This window comes from Rutidosis leptorrhynchoides, chromosome 2, assembly GCF_046630445.1.
Source record: "Rutidosis leptorrhynchoides isolate AG116_Rl617_1_P2 chromosome 2, CSIRO_AGI_Rlap_v1, whole genome shotgun sequence".
Classification (NCBI taxonomy): Eukaryota; Viridiplantae; Streptophyta; class Magnoliopsida; order Asterales; family Asteraceae; genus Rutidosis; species Rutidosis leptorrhynchoides.
The window spans coordinates 595721518-595741962 of NC_092334.1; the positions used below are offsets into that span (position 1 = coordinate 595721518).

General features: G+C 33.3%; 1 protein-coding gene across 1 annotated transcript; it reads left to right on the forward strand.

Annotated features, from left to right (window-relative positions):
* The first annotated feature begins 686 nt into the window (after nucleotides 1–686).
* LOC139889922 (uncharacterized) lies at nucleotides 687–1472 on the forward strand. Its single transcript, XM_071872835.1, has one exon. The coding sequence runs from the start codon at nucleotides 687–689 to the stop codon at nucleotides 1470–1472; it is 786 nt and encodes a 261-aa protein (XP_071728936.1).
* Nucleotides 1473–20445: the final 18973 nt, after the last annotated feature.

Below are 20445 nucleotides of genomic sequence, written 5' to 3' on the forward strand. Positions count from 1 at the left end.
ATATTGTTTATTAACTTATTGTTTTAATAAAATAACTTCACAATTTTGCCACACGGACATACGTACTAAAACTGACCAGATTATCTCAAAAATTGATATTGACCATTAAATAAAAATTTGAAATTTTACAAATTGACTGTATTATCTTTATCTTCAAATTAATGATTACTAATCTCAATTGTTAATTTGTTGAATGACTATTTCAGCTCGTTGAGTTCTATTCATTAAAAGATCATTGAAGCTGAAGCTATGAACTCTCTTTCTTAAACCTGCCTCTTGTTTTAGATAGATGACTTTTTAACTGACCTTAGACTATTCCTTGAGAAAGTGATTGTCATATATCGGTCTACCTTAGGGCATGAACAACTCCTTATTGATAATTTAAATAAAAATTAGTCTCTTATTATAATTATTTTACTTACTTATTACTAATTAGTTATTAATTTCACAATGTCACGGTTATAATGAAAATAATATGTTAAGGTTTATCTATATATACTTATTAATTTCACAATGTCACAATTTGGAAGGAGTTGATTAACTTACAAAAAGAAGACTCGCTTTCTTGTATTGTTGGACCATCGATTTGGAAATGGAAAATTGGTAACGTGGCAAAAATCTTATTTTGGCATGATAATTGGGCCCATGGGAGAGTCTTAAAGGACGATTTTCCTTTTCTTTTTATTATGTGTTTAAAGCCCAACGCATCTGTTCTTGAATGTCGACTTCCATTTAATTTAGATCAAGTACAGCAGGGTTGGAACTTGTTTATGCCTCTGCCTTTATCCCTCTTCGATCTGCAGCAGGCAGAGCTTCTCTCCTCTTTGTTATCCAATTTGCGACTAGATGATAGCATTTCAGACCAAGTCGTATGGTCTGCTGATCCGGGCAACGTTTATTCGGTGGCCGACGCTATTAGGGTTCTCATTCATTCTAGCGATATCGTGGTTCCAATTTGGCCTAAGGTTATTTGGGGTAATAAAGTTCCTACCAAGATCATGTTGTTTCATTGGTTAGCAATCCGCAAAAGCATTCCCGTTAAAGACGTTCTTTCCCGAAGACACATTCTTCCCATTAATGTTTCCACCTTATGCGTTTGGTGTTTAAAAGAAGCCGAGACAATCAACCATCTTTTGTTACATTGTAGATGGTCGTTTAAAATTTGGGCGGAATTATTTCGTTGGTGGAATCTTCGATGGGTTATCCCGGGATCTATTGAAGGGTTCTCATTTGATTGGTACTACGGCATGGGAATCAAAGCCTCAAAATTTTGGAAGTTAATAGGTCCTGCGACTATTTGGGCGATTTGGGTCGCTAGAAACGAAGTCATTTTCAACAACAAGTATACTTGTCGCTCGGTTATCATACGAAATATCAAGTTCAAAGTTTTCCTTTGGGCAACGAATCTTAACTTTTGTCATGGGTTACACGCTTATGTTTGGGAGCAAAACCCGCATCTTTTATGTTTTTAGGCTTTCATGTATTTGTATTTGTCTTTCAATTTAAGGCCGAGCATGGCTCCGTCAATGTACTTTAATTTGATCCTTCATTGTTTTGATGAAGCGATCACTTCTAATATATTTTCTTCTTCGCCGAAAAAAAAAAAAAATCTATATATACTTATTATACTTAATACTTATTATATGACGAGATAGGCACCATTAACGATGACAAAACTGTACTTACTCCAAAGTTCGAGGGTATTTTCGTAATTAGGTGTTCCCCTCATTTTCTTTGCAACCTTTTTTTTATGTCCTTTTTCATTCTGTTTTTTTAAATGTCCAATTAAACGATCGCTAGCCGACCGAGATCGTCCCGCAACAAAAAGCGAGTTTGTTTTTCTTGTTACTACCATAGTTCACATGATTTTTTATGAAGTTACACTACTTTTTATTTTCTTTTAAAAATACATAAATCATCCTTTATTGATTTAGTACTACACGTTGATAGTCCATTTCATTAACTAGTGTCAGAATTTTCTGTCATGTAATGGTCGGTCCTATTAACGAGATATTTTAGTATAATAATTTTTTCACAAGAGGTTTAAAGTTCAAATTTTACTATCAATATATCATGGGTAGTGAGGGAAAAGGGTGTGATACGGTTAGAGATAACTCGGTTAGATAGCGTACATATGTGTGAAATATAATCCCACCGTCCCAATTTAATTGTTTAGTATGTCTTTTTGAGATGTATCAAATTAATTGTTCACTGTTTTAAATAAAACATAATACGGAGTGATAAACAAAATAAAGTTTATATATACCCTTAGTATTTGAACGTAAGAAAAGAAGATATGTAAAACGTAGGTATAACTAAAAAGTTAACAAAAAAGCTTTGAACTAAATGTTTTTTCTTATCTGAATAGAATTTGAACGATGGAATATCTTTTTCACGAGTAGTCAAAATAAGAAAAACCTTATCAATTTACCATTGAAACATCATGTTGATCGTTTAGAAACCAACTTCATCATAAAAATGAACAACAGTAAACAAGACCATAAAAACGATATCAAGCCACACCTTTAAAGTTTACAAATTTCGACTAGAATTACACCTATATCAAACCACACTATGGCCTATGCTAGTCTCCAACAATAAGCAAGACAAAAGAAAAGCTAATTGATTGTTGAGTAATAAAAGCCAATCAGCCTAAAACACACTTGATACATGGGCTTGTTGCTAGTTCTTATTATAATCCATTAACAAAGCAACCGAGTTTGAGATTGATTACCCTCTTATATCAAGTATCAATAGTTCAGTAGATAGATAAAACCACTTGGTCAACCAAAATCAACAAGTGTTGTAAGTAACAATCAAACTTATAAATTTATCGTCCCACATTGCAAACTCACGCTTATAGCTGACTCATCCTTCTTTGACCTCATGAAGTGGACCGAGTCTTCGCAGTGGCACAGGTTTCAGAACACTCTTCACTTCCGTAATTGTTCGGTATGCCCCATGGGTAACACTCTTCACTCCAACACAATGATAATTCAATCGAGTTTGCATTTGTGGAAGAAATGTCAATTGATACATCACTCTGGTAACACATGCAAAAACAAGACTGATTGCCCATAATATAATATCAAGAGATTAAAACATTTCAAAGTAATTATCTTTTTCTTTTGTAAACTATTTTGATTTTGATTTTAACAACTAATGTGGGTTTAGTTTATTAAAAACATCCATGATTGTAGTAAACTTATAAGGGTATCATAAAAGGTGAGCAGGGTTTACTTAAATTAGGAGCAAGGAACCAAAGTTAAAGTGCAAACAGGTTCAAGAGAGAAGTTAAAAACCATAACTTCAAGAAGAATGGTTGTTGTCTACTATTCTTAAGAGCAAAATGCAAGCAAGCATGTGTTCGTCACACAGTTTCCTGCATCTATGATTTTTCCCAAGATGTTCAATTATATCTAATGAATTTTGTGTACATTAGTATAAGCAAGATTGCCCATCTTATAAGCGAATATAAACAATAGATGGATGAGACGTTAATCAGTTTCTCATGTTTGTGCATCGACTGGGTGAAACGTATAGGGTTTTTCCTATTCGAGTATTATTATACTAGAAGGCCTAACCGAGTTCTTCTTGTGACTATTGTTGGGAATTTATGGACCCAAACAACAATCACTAATTCAGATTTGGTGATCCCACGAACAACAAACGAACGATAATAAAGAAAAGTAGAGAAAACGACACAAGAAATTACGTGGTTATATGCAATCGGTTAGATTGCTTTAGTCCACGGCCAACTAGAGTGATTTTTATTGATATTTTCGTACATACACTTTAGGGTTACAATGTGATGTATTTATAGGCATAAAACAACAAAGAAACAATTTGGGGAGCAAGAAAATGGGTTTTTCCTCGTCAGACTCCTGCCGCGGCTGGAAGAGCCGCGCCGTGGCTTAAGGCATGATTTCGACCCGACAGCTTTGCACTTTCGAACCTCAATCCAAGTGTTGAGCCGCGCCGTGGCTTAAAGCTGCAACGAAATTCTTCTTTGTTTTTGATATCCTTCACACATCCAACAATCTCCCACATGAAGATAGTCAAAAAAACATGACTCAATTGTCAACCCAAAGCTAACCATCTCAACCAAGAACGTCGAACCACCTTTTATATCGTCAATCAAATATGGGACACGCAAACTCAACATCGCACGAAGAGCAGACTTTTGATATGTAACACCCTGCTTTATATATATATATATATATATATATATATATATATATATATATATATATATATATATATATATATATATATATATATATATATATATATATATATCACAGCGGAAGACTTAATTTACATAATTAACCATAGTTAATTACAAACATGATTATTTCAAATCATTCGTTAATTACTTAATTACAAACCACGGGTGTTACGTTAAACGACTAACTACATATTTTAGAAAAGTTAAGACATCAGAGTTCGTCTTGTCAAACATATCGTCAGCCCGACTCCCGTCCCTACCAGCACTAAGATCCAAAACCTGTAAGGGAGGAGGTGAGGGGTTAGCACAAGGCTAAGTGAATTGAACTATCAAAAGGTCTAGCATACAGTACCAACTTGTACTCCTATGACAACATCTTTATACAACCACATACAACACACAACAACTAGCAACTAGCAACTTTGCTCCAACTAGAGGACCGGCGGCTTGTACGGGCACACGACCCTAGCTGATCAGGCTAGAATCTACCGATAGTCCTTACTATTGAATCCTCAGTATAGTCATCCACACGCAGGTGATGCGTCATTCAGCACTATACTCAACAAACAGTAGCCAACTGGACCCAACCACAACTAGGTTGACCCCTCTGAGCTGAACCCAACTGATCAAGGCTCCAACAACAACAACTACTTGTTCACATACAACCAGTCAACTACTACTACTACAGGCAACTAATACTACTAAAAGCATGACAACCTTAACTGCGATCAACTGTACAACATAACTACTAATCATGGCAATTATCAACAATATAAACATAGTAGCGCAACTTGCTACTCTATACTACACCATGGGATAATCCCACTCACTGAATACCAGCAACTAGCTCAGATAATCTATCACTGAGCTTCTTCCTTATCCTTATCACCTGAACATAAGGCAAATCAAGTTAGTAACTGTCTGTTAGCACAAAACAGCACAAAACAACACAAAACAGCACAATACAGCAAATTAGTAACAAAAGTGTCATTAAAAGTCCACCTAACACTTATGCATTTTCAAAATTTACATCCTGATTATCATAAGACACGTGGACAGCATAACGGCTAGACATCAACACTTAGTAAAATATTCTTCCCACAAAGACACTCGGTAGACTGACTCACACAGTCGGTCGACTGTGTCAACACACACAGTCGTGTGTTCTCATACACGGTCGACTGCCTAAGTTTAAATCATCTGGTTAGAACTCATACACACTCGATCGAGTGTGTCCCTCAACCGGTCGATCGTCTACACAGTCGGTCGAGTGTCTCTTGACACTCGGCCGAGTATGTTCATCTGATGGAGAAGATGAACACAGCAACGGGTTTGACCCAAAATTCGCCATTTCTTGCTCTAGAGCTCGTTTCTTACATCAAAACTGACCAAATCAAGTACACTAAACATCACTAAGTATGAACCCACAAGATTTTGACACAAACAACATCAAAATCAACTAATTTGACACTAAAACCCACTTTGACAAAACCTAGCACAAAAATCTCATTTTTCTCAAAGATTAGAGCTTGATATACTTTGATTCTTACCTCTATAGACTCAGTAAATCGTAGAGTGTGACGACCAGGGAATTTCCGACCAAATTTAAACTTAATCTTTATATGAACTCGACACGATAAGCAAAGTCTGTAATGTTGAGTCTTAAAAATTTTTGAACTGTTTAGATAGATTCAGTTAACCTTTGACCACTCCCGAGGATTCACGAACAATTGTGTGTAAATGAATATGTAAATATAAATATAAGTATATATAATAATTTTAAGTAATAGAAAATAAATTAATCAATTGAATTGAATAAGTAAAATATTATATAAAACAATAAAGTTGTGATTTAAATAAATATGTAAATATGATTTCTATACATAGTTAATGTTATATATAGATTGTGATATATATACATATTAACAATACAATAAATGTCATCACATAATATAATATTACATAAATGGTATTATATTTAATTTCAAGTTTGAAATATTATTATCATTATTTTTGTTATTGTTAGTATTGATATTATTATTACTAGTAATTAAAAGTATCATTATTGTTATTATATATTATTATATTATTAGTTATCATTTATTATTAGTCTTTATCAATAATATTATTACTAATAATATTATTATTAGTATTATCGATATTAATAGTATTAATATAATTATATTAGTTAATCATCAAAAATAAGAAAATTATATATATATATATATATATATATATACATATATATATATATATACATATATATATATATATACATATATATATATATATATATATATATATATATATATATATATATATATATATATATATATATATATATATATATATACTTAGATACGTATAACCAAATTATAAAATACACATATATAAATACATATACATATATAAAATACAGAATTTTATATATATACTTATACATATATAAATATAGATATATATACGAATTTATATATAAAAATGAGTAAAATTACATAAGCATTCTGTTTTCCATCGTTTTCTAACTATTGTTGATTGGCTTTCCTGTCCAAAAATTCGTACAAATCAGTGATTGTATCATAAACAAATCCACAAAGTTGTTAACAATCAATTCCATTCTTTGTCTGTTCTAATTTCTTTTCCTAATTAATTTCTAACAGAGACCACACACTATCATACATAGTGCTCTCTTCTTGCTACGATGTCTACATAAACTCACAATCTTGAGCCATCTCATATCACTTTCCACCATCGAAATCTAGCAATCTAAACCACCATCATCACTGCTTTTGCTACTGCTAAACATATGTTCTATTTCATATTCAGACCAAAACCCATGAACACCCGATTTCTACGCTACTGCTATTTCTTTGTGATCGAAGTGATCAAAAATCACTACCATTAACATGCTGAAACCACTATGCTCGTGAACACCAAACAACTTCTCTTCTTCGACCTATCACCATCTCCACTCCTTCACTTTTATAACCGAAACCCACGAAAACTATCACCACCCATGATCATCCCTAAACCCTACAACCCATTTAATAGCCACTCTTCTCCATCCTCGCCAAAGTAATCACCTGCAGTGATATTTTTTTTCTTTTCTTTTGTTGTTGTTTGTTCTCTGCTGCAGTTACTCGACCTCGGTTAAATACTATCACAACCACCACAGAATTTGCATGTGTATTAGTTTTCGATCAACAACAATATTACTTCACCTGAATCAGATAACCGAAGATTAAGAAACCATCTTGAAACCCATATAGACTCCACGATCACCATAACTGTGAGCCGGCTAATATATATTTTTTTCTGTTATTTCTCTTCGGTTCTCTTCCATATTCATCAAACACTACCATATTATATACCTCACTTACCAAATTATTACCTAGTGGAGAGAATATTAAATTACCATGCTTACCAATTTTCTAGACAAACAAATATAGGTGGGACTTTATTAAACCCTGTGGCAGGAAAAAAGAATCCAAGAGCCACGTTATTTTTTTTAGATTGAGAAACAATTAGGTGGATTCGGTGGAGTAATCAAATCCCCAAAAAAAAAAAACTTTTATGAATTTAATTATTGACTGACCATCGATTGGAGTATTGGACCACCACATTCTTAATTTGATTTGGGTTGTTATAATTTACTATCCAAATGTACCGAAGCCCCACTAGGATAGCTACGTAGTATTTTTTTTATATAAGGTGGAAACATGTAGACCCCTTATTTTGCTTCTATTTCCATTACTGAATTGAATTGGGAACATATGGTTGAGTAATCGGACCGGTTAGGATATTGGATTGAGGAATGGGCCGGATGTTTTTATATTGGGATGTAGGCCAACTCCTGTTGGGCTGAGATGGAACGAGGACATACATGATACATGATAATGTACGAGAAAGATGATGATAGAAAATATTAAAGCTGATTATGATCATACTAATTAAGTTGATGATGATAAACGCTCATGATAATGATGGTGGTAGTTTACGTTGATGAAAAAATGATATATTGATGAAGATCGAAAGGAGGATAGAAATTTAGGATGATATGTGAAAAAGATGATGATGTTTAGAAAATGATCATGATAGATGATTATGATAATGCTAGATGATAATGATCTGATAAAAAAAATAGCACGATGATTATAAGAGTGATTAGGTTAAGGATGTTTACGGGTTAGCGGGACGTCACGGGTTCAAACCCGGACTTGGGCATTTTTAAGAGCTACTTCTGTGAGGTAGTTACTTATTTATTTATTTATTTACTTATTATCATTATTATCTTATTACTATTATCATTTTTATTATTATTATTATTATTATTATTATTATTATTATTATTATTATTATTATTATTATTTATTATTATGATGATGATGATTATTATTATTATTATTATTATTATTATTATTATTATTATTATTATTATTATTATTATTATTATTATTATTATTATTACTATTATTATTATTATTATTATTATCTTATTATTATTATTATCATTACCCTATTTATTATTATTACTATTATCATTATTATTAAGTATTAAGTATATTTATAAAAATTATTATTTCCATTATCGTTATTATTAAACTTATCACTTTATTTAAAAACTACTATTATTATTATAAATATCATTATTTTTATTATCATTACCATTTTTATTAGCAATATTTTTATTTTTATTATCATTATTATTATTTTTAACATTATTATTATTACTATTATTATTATTATAAGATAACACAACTTTTTATTTATTATTATTAATATTATTGTACCAAATAACAATTAGTTACGTAAAACTATAATTAATACATATAACATACTAAAATGATAAGTATATTACTAATATTAATATATAAACTTATTTGATTATTATTATATGTTTTAATATATATAAATGATATAGGTTCGTAAATCCGAGGCCAACCTTACACTTATTCATTGTCGTCATATGTATTTTTACTACAAAATACAATAGGTGAGTTTTATTTGCTCCCTTTTACTCTTACATTTTTGGGACTGAGAATACATGCCCTACTTTTACAACTGCTTTATTAGATGCTTTTGAAATACATTTTTGAACTGCGAATACATGAAATACTTTTATAAATGTTTGACAAGATAGACACAAGCAAAACATTCCTCGAATGAATTATGTGGACGTGATAATTGCCACCATTGAATTATGTGGACGTGATAATTGCCACAATTGATATGAATATTTTTCCCCTGATTATTATTGCTTGGTAACCTAAGAATTAGGGAACATCACTAATTTTGAGAATTAGTGCACGCCTAATTGACGCGAATCCTAAAGGTAGCTACCGAGTTTAACACCCCCACCCAGAATGTTCACTAGACAGAAGGGCTAGTGGGCGTGGTGTTTAGTACTTCGAAGTTTATATGATTATTATACATACGTGATGTTCTGTTTTGGGGATATTATTATGCGCATTATATGTTAAGGTCGGTTACCAAGCCAAGCTATGAAAGCAATGAAAAGTGAATATTATGTATCGAGAGAATGATTTTATACACAGGTTATGTGTATGCTATTTTTGTGCACGAGATATGTGTACGGTTACTAAGATTTATAAAAGATGATTTCGTACACAAGAAAGGTGTACTGTATTTAAAAGATATCGCATGTACATTACAGGTGGGTATAGGATTCGGGCCCATTTATACCATGCAGCATTTAAATCTTGTGGTCTATCAAAATGATGAATTTTATTGTTTACAATAAACTTATAAACTCACCAACCTTTTGGTTGACACTTTAAAGCATGTTTATTCTCAGGTATGAAAGAAATCTTCCGATGTGCATTTGCTCATATTAGAGATATTACTTGGAGTCATTCATGACATATTTCAAAAGACGTTGCATTCGAGTCATCGAGTTCATCAAGATTATTATTAAGTCAATTATAGTTGGAGGTATTATGAAATAGTATGCTTGTCGTCAACTTTTGATGTAAAGAAAGTTTATCTTTTAAAAATGAATGCAATGTTTGGAAAATGTATCATATAGAGGTCAATTACCTCGCGATGAAATCAACTATTATGAATCGTTTATATTGTATATGAACGGGGCATTTCAGTTGGTATCAAAGTGGTGGTCTTAGCGAACCAGGTCTTGCATTAGTGTGTCTAACTAGTAGTTGTTAAGATGCATTAATGAGTCTGGACTTCGACCGTGTCTGCATGTCAAAAGTTTTGCTTATCATTTACTGTTAAAAATTATTTGCTTATCATCCTTAAAGTCTAGACACGTCTTACTGCCTCTATTGCATAGACAGTGTATAGAGAAATTCATATCTTAGCATATCTGTTATTGTTACCTTTGCCTGACAGCTTCCGTAGATTCCTCCGTAACTTATGGGATTTTAGTATTATATATGCATATGTAACTTATGTATTGCAGGCTACTAATTTACATCCTATAATCTATTTCTTATCAAAAATTCTCCATCTGATCGTACGAGATGGATCTCTCAACCAGTTCAAATTCCTTGAATTCCGACAGCTATTCCGATATGGATATCCACCTGAGCCCCGAAAGCAGTGTAACTGGAATGGATCAACCAATCAGCCATCATCAATTTTGGATGAATTGAGGATGGGTTCGTAGTCGACTTAATCAATGGAGACACGAAGAAGGCGATCCTTTCCATCAACCGAATTCACCTCTTGGCGAAGGACCTGAAGCACTTACCGGCGAACCTGTTCGAGACACCATTTTCTCTATCATTTTTAGAGTATCTCGTCACGATTATATTCTATCCACAATTCTAAACCTTATTCATCCACTCGTCCGGACCGACAATCATCCCGGAATAATAGAAGAAGTCAACGAGCTTCGCACCCGAGTTGTAGCCTTGGAAAATATGGTGCAAAACGTACCAGCTTCAGCAACATCACCGGCACCAACAGTACCATCAATAACAGCACCAGTACCATCAACAATCCATGCCTCAACATCTCATTCTGTACCTCGAGTATAATCACTGTTCTACGTATCGGTCTACATCAATTATCTTCATTCTTCGTGGCGATTATGTGATCTCTAAAGTCTTAGAGATTATTTATTCTAGCTCAAACCGAAAATCAAATGAGTTTAATATCATATTGACTCATTAAATCCATGATTACATCTGAAGAAAATATATATGTATATATATTTTCATAAAGATTGCAATTAAAAATTCTTTCGTACAAACTGTTAATGGTGAAAATATTTTAATGGGTAGGTAATACCCGAGGAATATTTAGATTTCACATTAATAAGTTACATTGTACATTCTTCGAATCTGATTCAACAGTCATCTACCATTCTACTTACATCTACCGATATACGAATCCGTTCACCGCAGAATAACCATTTTTATTCAATTTCATATTTAAATTTTGACCTATCAGAATCCAACAAGTGGCATAATGAAGAAAACATTGGACAAAATAAAATTTGTTAGAAACAAACAAATTAACTATGAGAAATTTTGTTAAGAATCCACGCTAACAAAATCCTAGCTAACTGTTAATTCCTTATTACATTTTATTATCGCAATTTATTTATCGCAGTTTATTTATCGCAATTTATATTCTCGCAATTTTATTTATCGTCATTTAATTTCTGTTATTTATTTTACGCACTTTATTTATCGTCATTTAAATACTGTTATTTACGCATTTAAATATCGGGACACGTATACAAGGTTTTGACATATCATATCGATGCATCTATATATATTATTTGGAATAACCATAGACACTCTATATGTAGTAATGCTGGAGTTAGCTATACAGGGTTGAGGTTGATTCTACAATAATATATATAGTTTGAGTTGTGATCGAGTCTGAGACATGTACACGGGTCACGATACGTATTAATTAATTCGAATATTATAAATTAAACTATATATGAATTATTGGACTGTTAACTGTGGACTATCGACTATGGACTAATAACATTGGACAATTAAAATGAATTAAAATATTGATTATAACATATGAAACTAAACATCTCTTCAAGTTGCCACTTGATTTCATCTTAAATCTCATTTGTATCTTGACGATTACAATCTGCTTTCAAACCTTTCATGATTCTTGAAAACACCTCAATCGGGAGGATGAACCAACAGCACTTCATCTACGTAAGAAGAGATTGATGCATATAGTTATGCACTTGAAAACTCTCAGAACCTGAGTAAACATTTAACACGTATCTGTGCTAGCTCCTTTGGCATTGTTATTACAGAAAATAACATTGCAATTCTTTTTCACAATAGTCAGTTTTGTCACAACTCCAGCAAGTCAACTTCGACTTTTAGTTCGAAACAATCTTATTATTATCTTGATATATATGCGTGCTCTTTTATTGTTACCAGAGAACCTTTTATATTCCCCCATATTACCAGCAGATGTACAAGCAACCTCGTTGCTCCTTGGTTTAAATCTCTCCGACAAAACCACTATATTTATCTATTGAAGTCATATCATGAACTCATCCGCACCTTGTAACGAGAATTGTCATACCAATTACCAGGAATCAGCCTTTAATCATCTAAAAACACAATTCTCTTAAACCCCTCGATTTGATAACCAATGATCCAGATCCGTTAACTTTGAAAATGCTGACGAAACAGCATGTAGTAAATGGTCTTAATGGCCCAAAAGTGATGATAAAAGAATGGAGTGTTGGGAACACTCGATGGAAAATTTGGTACTGAAAAACGGATTAAGCAAACCATGAAGGAGACCAAGGACACATATAAGGACCAAACCCTATTTTCAAAGAACCCAGATAAAACTAGATCCGATGAAATTTTTTGAGAATATCTTGCTCCGTACCCATGTTAAATCTTGTGGAAAATCTTTCTTCATCAACCTTCGATCATAGAAATGCTGAAAATATCATCATAAATATCTTCGATATTTCTGAGGATATTTTCATAAATATTCTTGTCCGAAATTATCTACCTCTTCGCGCTTTCTGTATTCCATTATATTGGAAACTTCTATAAAATCTAAGTATAAATTATGAATGAATTCTGGAGAAGTGTAGGGAATTGAAGCATGAGTTAGTATAATATAATGGCGCTTGGCCAATGTGATTATATTACAGTAGGTCATGCTGAGTTTCTAATGAAACGTGATGATGATTCACAGTAGATCATACCATCATCGTGTGTCATGTTACATAACTCTTTTATTCTGTTTAACTTCTAAACATATCAAGAAAATATATTCTTGAGAGTTCTATTCTCAGTGATTCTGATAAATTGACAAATCAAATCATGCTATTATGTTCTTTCATGTTTAGAACATTAAGTTCATTCGAAACTCCATATTTACGAATTCTGGACCATTACTCGCTTTACTAGAGGTCGAGAGGAGAATAAAAAGGCAAAGAGCTCCAATATATAAGAGAAAATATAAAGCCCAATAACAACACAGAAATCACAAACCGTGTACATTAATACAAATAGCAATATAAAGACACGGGAGTATGATAAACACAATAACCCCAAGAACGAAGTAGAAATAAACAAATTCCTCCGGTGGTAGATGAAAAAGGAGAATGACCGATATGAAAGTCAGGAATATATCCAGAATTAAAACTGGATGAAGCATATTGACTGATGATTTTGAAATATGAATTAAAGTATAGAAAATGGGAGAAGTGAAAAACATTGGAACGTGAGAAGCTTAATTTATAATGAAAATATCAGACAGAGTAATCGAGGCAGATCACCGTATTTAATTATAGAGATCTTAATTTCCTTATTTGCCGAAGAATCAAATCTTTTAGATTTCGAAGATTTTTTTAAATCCCTTGAACTCCGAAATTCAACCCATCTACGTCAAAAGATATGACGAAACTTACTTTTCTCATTTCACACTTTTGTGATAGCTTCATTAGTACTCTTCGAATAATCGAATTATTTTATCCTTATTACTCAATGGTAATAAAACCCTATTTATCAGCTTATATGAGTCATGAAAACATACTTATTGTCATCCATGACCATCCCACTCAAATTTCGGGACTAAATTTCTTTAACGAATAGGTACTGTGATGACCCGGGAATTTCCGACCAAATTTAAACTTAATCTTTTTATGAACTCGACACGATAAGCAAAGTCTGTAATGTTGAGTCTTAAAATTTTTTGAACTGTTTAGATAGATTCAGTTAACCTTTGACCACTCCCGAGGATTCACGAACAATTGTGTGTAAATGAATATGTAAATATAAATATAAGTATATATAATAATTTTAAGTAATAGAAAACAAATTAATCAATTGAATTGAATAAGTAAAATATTATATAAAACAATAAAGTTGTGATTAAAATAAATATGTAAATATGATTTCTATACATAGTTAATGTTATATATAGATTGTGATATATATACATATTAACAATACAATAAATATCATCACATAATATAATATTACATAAATGGTATTATATTTAATTTCAAGTTTGAAATATTATTATCATTATTTTTGTTATTGTTAGTATTGATATTATTATTACTAGTAATTAAAAGTATCATTATTGTTATTATATATTATTATATTATTAGTTATCATTTATTATTAGTCTTTATCAATAATATTATTACTAATAATATTATTATTAGTATTATCGATATTAATAGTATTAATATAATTATATTAGTTAATCATCAAAAATAAGAAAATTAGATATATATACTTAGATACGTATAACCAAATTATAAAATACACATATATAAATACATATACATATATAAAATTCAGAATTTTATATATATACTTATACAGATATAAATATAGATATATATACGAATTTATATATAAAAATGAGTAAAATTACATAAGCATTCTGTTTGCCATCATTTTCTAACTATTGTTGATTGGCTTTCCTGTCCAAAAATTCGTACAAATCAGTGATTGTATCATAAACAAATCCACGAAGTTGTTAACAATTGATGTTCAAAACGTGGTATATGAATTATCGTATGAAATAGTATGGAAAAATACCGATTAGAGATTGCTACACACTAACGGGCAGTGTACCCGATCGTGTAGTAGTATAGTAAATGGTAAAATCCGTGTATGGTTCCAAGGACAGTATCTAAATCAAATTAGGATTATAGACTAAATTGTGATTATCTAAGAAAATTACAAGTACAAGATATATTTTGGTTTGCCCTTTTACGATAGGCGAATCAAGTGATGAATGAGATTAAAAAGACAATATTTTTGATATTTTTAGTTTATGAAAACAGAAAGATAGTTTTGAATTCAAATTAAAGAAATATGCTCGTCTAGACTTTTTACCCTTAATGTTTAATGTTATTTAGGATTAAGATTGGATTGATTGGTTATGCACGAGAACTAATTAATTGGTTCACCAAGAGTAGTCTTGCGCAAACACTCAAACAGGATTACATGATGCAAGTGATGTTCTTATCATCTAAGACCTCCTATTTGTAATCAACTAATTCAACTAGTTTGAAGACTTGAAGAATGATGAAGTCAATGGTGTGTTGTACATGATCCACTCCTATATCAACTAAAGGTTTAACTTAGTTCATTCCCTTGGTTCGGTTAAATGCTCAATTCACCCAACCCAAATAATTAACTAAGTATTATAATAAGATCCCTATAAACATCACTAGATAATGCAAATTACTAACACATGTTAATTGATGTAACTAGGTAGTTGAAAGTGTGTATAATAGATTCTAAGGAATTGGTCATTCTCCTAGATAATTACACATACTAATTAAGCTATTCCAAAGTATCTACAAGAGTCGTTCTTACATTCTTATGTAAATTAACCATTTGAACTCAACTTATCCCTTTTGGTAAAAGACGGATAAACACATGTCACTAGGTGTAAATCAATACATTAACTTAACAAGATGATGTTTCTTAATCAAATGAACATATCAACTAGTTGAATAGAAAGGATTAAACTTAACAAGAATGGTTCTTGTATTCAAACATCAAACTATCGTGCATAATTACAATCAATCAATAGTAAACATTCAATATCTCGGTTATTTATCTAGATGAACATAAAATGGACTAGCCAACAATCATGCTTGAAAACTTAAACATAACAGTAACAAATATAGAATTCATTGTAAATACAAGATTAACCTTTTAGGAGTAATCTTGGATGAAGCTCTTGAATGATCTTGGATTCTTCAATAATTTGAGTGCTTAGATGCACTTTGATAAGCCTAGGAACTGCTTTGAATCGTATGTTTTCCTCTCTGAGCAGAAAGGAAACTGGTACTGGAATTAAATAAGCTGAAAAGTTGGTGAAAAAGCACTGTACGCGGCGCGCACAGTAAGGGTGCGCTGAGCGCACTCTCACCTGCTTCGCTTTTTACTTTACAGCTCGACTACGCACGTTCAAATCTGCTTTTCTGTTAAAAGTGCGCGAATGGGTGCGCTGAGCGAACTACTGTGCGCGGCGCGCACCACCTAAATGTGCGCTTGGCGCACTTTGGTTTTGGCCAAGAAATCCTCTGTTCAAATTAATGCAATGTGCACTGAGCGCACATTTTGGGGTGCGCTGAGCGCACTCTTCTGTCTTTGGGTTTCTGGTCTCGTTTTCGATCTCTGAGCTGTTACCATACAATATCTTCATATTGTAACATCCCGTTTTCCTCAAATATGACTTAAGGTGCGTAATTAACCTCGTGTACGTTTATTATTGCATCTATGATCGTTTATTTTAGTTTAAGGTGTGAAAATATTGGAAAATGGTTTGATCAGGTCATCTGTCGCGTTTGAGTAAGTTTCATCGCGTCCTGGTGCGTCGCGAAACGCGACAGAGTGGGCTGGAACGCGACAGCTCCAGAACTCCGTTCTGTCAAGGTTATCACGTTTGAACCTTGTTATCGCGTTTGAGTGTCGTGAAACGCGACCAGGTGTCGTGAAACGCGACAGAGGTCGCTGTTTTACTTTTTGTCCATTTTAAATGGAATCTTTTGAGGGTATTGATGTCTTTTCACATAAGGCCAGTTTTGGGGGAGTAAATACTGATCCAACCTTATCTCTTTCTCATTTAATTTTTTTTCAATTAAATAAAAACAAAGTTAGAGAGAGAGTGATACTTTAAGAGTGAGAAAGCTTGTTTTAGTGAAGAGGAAGGTTGAATCTTGCCCGAACCCGAGTTGTAAAGTTGTTCCTTGTGTCTCTAGCTACATTTTGGTGGTCTTGGTAAGTCTTAACTTTACGTTTTAAGTTTTAATTGGTAAATAGCTAGGGTTTGGGTTGCTAGAGATTTGTAAGACCCATTTGAGGGTAAAATGGGTGAGTTGGGTTATGTTGTTGTAATGAAACCCTAATAGCCACTATTTATGGTTTTGGCCTTGTGATTTGAAGTTGTAAGTGTAAATTGGTGTTGTTAGTCACTAATGCACTTTAAGAATTATGAAAGAAGTGTTAATGGGTAAGTTTGACATGATTGTGGGTTTAAATGATATAAAATGGGTCAAAATGTACTAGTTAACCTAATTAGATGAAATGGGTATGGATTACCCTAAGTTTTGTGTTAATTGAAGTTAATAGACTTTACTTCACTAGTCTTAGTAATTAAAGTCGAGTCTTGGCCATGTATGGGCGGTTGTGTGTAGTTGAGTCATTAAATGCTCAAGTGGGAGTATTGTGGTTAATCCCACTAGTTGTGGAATTGAATGTGCACTTAATGATTTAGGTACATTGCGTTAAAGCTCGGAAGTACTAGATCATCATCCTTGTGACAAGGTGAGTGGAATAATTATATATGCACGTATATGATTTATTTGCTTGTGGGGTATGGGTTAAAGTTCGATGTTGATGATACCATACCTTAGAGTATATTATGTTGTTGATGAGGGTTTAAAGTTCGTTGTTGACGATACCTCATACGTATGGAATTAAAGTTCGATGTTGACGATGCCATACGACTATTGTAGTGAGTTAATGAGGGTTTAAAGTTCGATGTTGACGATACCTCATATGTGGGTTTAAAGTTCGGTGTTGACGATACCACAATAATGTAGACGAATGGGGTTTAAGTTCGATGTTGACGATACCATTCGTTGGGCTAGCCTTGAGATCTCGAGCACTTTGGATGTTGTGAACATCATTGTTATACTTGTATTTTAGCATGATGTGTCGTTGTGTTATATGCTATAGTTATACTAGTCTTGTTATCGTGGTGCTTAGCGTTATACATGTGAAAGGTATGCTAATTATGTAACTAGTATGTATGCGGATTTGGTAAGTGTTTGCAAGTAAGTAGGTTATATATATGTATGTATAATTATTGCACTCACTAAGCCTTGCTTACCCTTTCGTTGTTTACCTTTTTTATAGGTTCCGGCTTGGACAAGGGTAAGGGCATACGTTTGGACTAGTGGTCTCCCGCTTATGTTGTCGGGGGTGCTTTTGGTGTTAGCTTTTGAAGTTGGCCTAACGTTTTGGGTAGTTTAGCCCCAAACCATGCTCGAGTGTCATTTGGATTATAAACTATCATTGTAGTAGGTCAAACTTGTATTGCATTCGTTAATGGCTTTCGTGCCTTTTTGTAAACACTAAACTTGTTGTATGATTTAATGAAACATGTGGAATGAGTTACATATTTAATTGGCGCGTAAATGTGTATTATATTTAAAAAAAATAATAATTTATCGTACGGAGTACGGGTTAGGTCGTTACAAGTGGTATCAGAGCATGGTCTAAGGGATTTAGGCGACTTGAGATAGGTGCCTAGACTTGTACTTTATTGTGTGAGCGCTTTATGCGGGACTTGTAGGACTTTGGGTCTAATCGAGAATTGTTAGTGCCTTGGTTTATATGAACTAGCCTTGTGCTAATTGTTTTGTATTGTGTTTAACAGTCATCAAGCAAGACGGACGTTGTACTAGCGAGTTAATGCGACTTGCTCGCGTAACAACGATTAGCTACCGTTGTTACGAGTGCAAATCGTGTCAAACGAGTAATGTACGACGATTGTTGAGCAAGATGGGGTAGTGTGGTGTACATGTATATACTTACATGTTAAGTCTTTTCGTTCTTTGTTTAATCCTTTCCGTTTTATAGAATGAAGATGAGAAACGGACACGATAATGATAACGGTAGTACGAGTGAGGATGTTGAACTCACGGCCAAGGTTGAGGCCATCTTTAAAAAGTTAAAGAAGGATTTTCTTGACGATGTCCGGAAGGTCTTCCAAGAGTCGGTTGATGGACAAGTGACCGAAATGATCAACGATAGAATGAAAGCCGCAATAGAGGAGGCTTTAGAGGCTAGAAACATTTATCCTCGGGGCGAAGGGGTGAAGGTAATGGTGGGGGTGGAAGGTGGGACTTCCACTACAAAAATTTCAAGGATACTCAACCTCCGATGTTTAATGGGGTGAGGGATCCATTGAAAAATGCTTGTTGGATTTCCGATATCGAGGGAGCTTTCCGTACCGCGGAATGTCCTCCCGAGAAGAAGACGAGATATGGGTCTAGCATGTTACGTGAAGAAGGCAAGTTGTGGTGGGACGATAAAATCAATTTATATGGTGAAGAGCAATGCATGAGCTTGACATGGGAGGAGTTTAAGAAAGAATTCTTCCAAGAATACCGAACTTCTTCCGACCTTGATAGAATCCGAGACGAGTTGCATCATTTGCAACAAGGTTCGATGGACTTGGTTACTCTCAAGTCTACCTTTTTGGCAAAGACTCGCTTTTGCCCGAAATACGTTGGTGACGATCACAAGCTAATGAAAGATTTCTACCGTACTTTAAACGACGAGTTCAAGGGTAAAATTAGTCGGGGGATGGCTAAGACTTTTGAAGAGCTATACGAGTTGGCTCGGGGTTTTGAGCCGGAGGTTCCAAGGAAAAGCAATTTCACTTTTTCAAAAAGAAAGTTTGAAGGTTCGAGTCATTCGAATTTTTCAAACAAAAAGAACAAGAACAAAAGGGGTTCCGAAAGTGTCAATAGTGTGAAGAAGGGCGCTACCGGTGGTTTCGGGAACTTTGTCCCTACTTGCTATAATTGTGGGGTACGTGGACATATGGCACGGGACTGTCCGAAGCCAAATTCAACAAACAAGCTCACTTGTTTTAATTGTAACAAAGAAGGACACCGAAAGTCAGAGTGTCCCGATTTGAACAACGATAATGTTAAAAGGCTAGAGAAGGCGGCGGGTACG